Source organism: Nematolebias whitei, chromosome 4 (genome assembly GCF_014905685.2).
Source record: "Nematolebias whitei isolate Nwh7 chromosome 4, NemWhi1, whole genome shotgun sequence".
Lineage (NCBI taxonomy): Eukaryota > Metazoa > Chordata > Actinopteri > Cyprinodontiformes > Rivulidae > Nematolebias > Nematolebias whitei.
Genome location: NC_056501.1, coordinates 20,856,238 through 20,859,111, shown reverse-complemented (window position 1 = coordinate 20,859,111; position 2,874 = coordinate 20,856,238). Strand labels below are relative to the sequence as shown.

The window sequence follows — 2,874 nt, the reverse complement described above, 5'->3', positions numbered from 1 at the left end:
GAGCGTTGTCGTTCTGATCCAGAATGAACACGTTCACTGTCACGTTGTTGCTCAGAGACAGAGCTCCAGAGTCTGTGGCCACAACTTGGAACTGGAAAGTTTTCAGATTTTCAAAGTCAAAACTTTTCAATGCAGTTATTTGTCCATTTTCTGAGTTGATGTTCAAAAATGCAGTTGTTTTCATTTGTCTGCTCTCCTCCCTGACTAAATGATAACTTAAAGCAGCATTCTCAGCCAAGTCTTTATCCAAAGCAGACACAGAACAAATTGGATTCCCAGGAACGTTGTTCTCTATCAGATAAAGTTCTATTGGATTATGTAAAAACTCGGGCGCATTATCATTGACGTCAGACACATCAATGCTCAGAGTTCTGGATGTGGACAGAGGAGGCTGACCGCAGTCACTAGCAGTTATTGTGATGTCATAATGAGACACTGACTCTCGGTCCAAACGCTGTTTTAACACTAAAGAGTACATGTTGTCCTGGAATGATGGTTTTAAATCAAATGGAACATTATTTGAAAGACTGCAGATCACTTTACCGTTTAGACCCGAGTCCTGGTCTTTGACACTAATTAAAGAAACCACAGTCCCCGGTTTGGAGTCTTCTGAAACCAGTTTAGAGAGAGAAGTCACTTCTATTTCTGGCTCGTTGTCATTTTCATCCAACACTTTTATGATTATTGTGCAGTCTGCACCCATCGGAGGATGTCCTTTGTCATTAGCGTGGACTTCTAATTTGTAAATATCTGTCCTTTCAAAATCAATATTTCCTTTTGTTCTTATTTCCCCACTGACTTTATTTAAACTGAAAATATTATATAAGTCTGCATTAAGCTCATTACCAAATACATATTCAGTTTCTCCATTCACACCTTCATCTAAATCTGTCGCATTAACCGTAATTACGCTGGTATTATTTTTGACATTTTCAGATATTGAAACTGAATATATATCTTGACTGAATACAGGATGGTTATCATTTGAATCCAAGACTGTGACTGTGACGTTCAGAGTCCCTGATTTGGGAGGATTCCCACCATCTAAAGCTGTCAGAGTCAATTTATGTTCATTATCCTTTTCTCTATCCAGAGCCTTTTGCAAAACTAAAAGTGGTACCTTGACTTCTCCACTTTCTCGAATTTGTAAACTGAAAAAATCGTTCTGATTTAGTTTATAAACACGCACTGTATTAAGAGAAACATCTGGATCATGCGCGTTTGGCAGCTGGAAACGTCTCCCTGGGAGAACAGACTCAGAAATCTCTAAGATTTTCTCCTCCTCCTGAAAGCTCGGTGAATTATCATTTATGTCAATAATTTCCACTCCAATATAATGTATTTCCATGGGATTCTCAGCCACTAGTTTAAGGTTGATCAGACAGGGGGACACGTTCTCACAGACCTGCTCTCTGTCGATGTTTCTGTGCACATACAGGACGCCATTGTTCTGACTCACTTCAAACTGAGCTTCTTTGCTTCCAGACACAATGCGAAATTTCCGTTCCTCCAACGTGTTTACGTCCAATCCCAGATCCTTCGCAATGTTTCCAACAACAGATCCCACCTTGACTTCCTCTGGGATAGAATATTTTATCTGAGCTGAACTCGGATCCACGCAGCTGAGCATCACAGAGAAACTGAGAGCGAGCCACCAAGACCGCATCCCCCGGCTTTGTCCTCCTGCTCCCATTGTCTCGGTTGAAATAAAAATAAATATGTATAAATTTAAATCCACTTACAGGTCCTCATGCGAAGCAAAGTATATTGGTATTACATTACAAATGATTAGGGTTAAAAAAAGACCCTAATTCGTCTATATGTGCACAGCGACGTGCTTCCCGTCAGAAGGATTCGCCTCCATTCTGCCGACGAGAATAAAACATTTGAAGGGCTGGACCAGAACCACCAGATAAATAATGCTGGGAACACACTGACACCTCCTGGACCAAATACAATGCAACAACTCTGTCTCCAAATAACGTCTTCACGCTCTACTACATATTTTACAAAAAATAAAAAAATCCCGATTATCAATTCCGTATTCCTTCAACACTTTTACATTTAAATGACAGTTTCAATCAACATTAAACCCTTCATTCGAGTACATTACGAGATCACTCAATATAAAATGTCCCACATCCTTTATGATCGGTGAGATTTTTGCACAGGATCCAACAAAAATCAGTTTGTATTGCAAAGTTTGCCAGCAGACTTGGTGCAAAGGATTAGCAATTTAAACAATTGTGCACCTTTCACACTTCGTAAAAAAGCAAACATGCAAATCTATAAAAGCTGAAAATGCACTGAACGATCAGTTTTCTAATGTAAAATGCAATCACGCCAAAGCAGACTAGTGAAAAACGACCATTTACAAGTGAAAGCGTCAGGAGAGGAGGACATTTTTTCAGAACCGTGGACAGCGAGCAAACAAGGAAATGACCTGGTGATGATTCCTTGATGAAATAACCCGAAATATTTGCATCAAATCCTATTTTAAAAGTTTCTCAAAAGTGTACACAACTTAATGACATTCAGACGCTGAACATATGCATTTGGTTCATAAGAGTGATTTGAGATAAAAAAAATAATAATAATAAAAATAAAAAAGGAAGGAGTCACGACTCAGAACCCAAACAGAAGAGTTACTTTTAAGTTTTTTTTGTTTTTTTTTGTTTTTTTTGGAATATCACAAAAAATGTCACTTGTTATAGAGGACAATAAATTGAGAAATAAGAAATGTAAAGTGTATGGTTCCTGTAACTCAAAATAAGAGAAAAAATATTTGAAAAATCAAAATTATTTTAGGTTATAGCTGAAACGTGGGCTTACCTCCTCAGATGTTTTCCTCCTGTCAGGTAAGACCAGTGTGTT

General features: G+C 38.2%; 1 protein-coding gene across 1 annotated transcript in view; it reads right to left on the bottom strand.

Moving 5' to 3' along the window:
* LOC119408730 (protocadherin alpha-7-like) overlaps positions 1 to 1,693 on the bottom strand; it is a 5,138-nt gene extending 3,445 nt beyond the window's left edge. Inside the window, exon 1 of the mRNA XM_037675570.1 lies at positions 5 to 1,693. Within this exon, the coding sequence (XP_037531498.1) occupies positions 5 to 1,693 (1,689 nt within the window). The remainder of the gene's footprint in view (positions 1 to 4) is intronic.
* Positions 1,694 to 2,874: the final 1,181 nt, after the last annotated feature.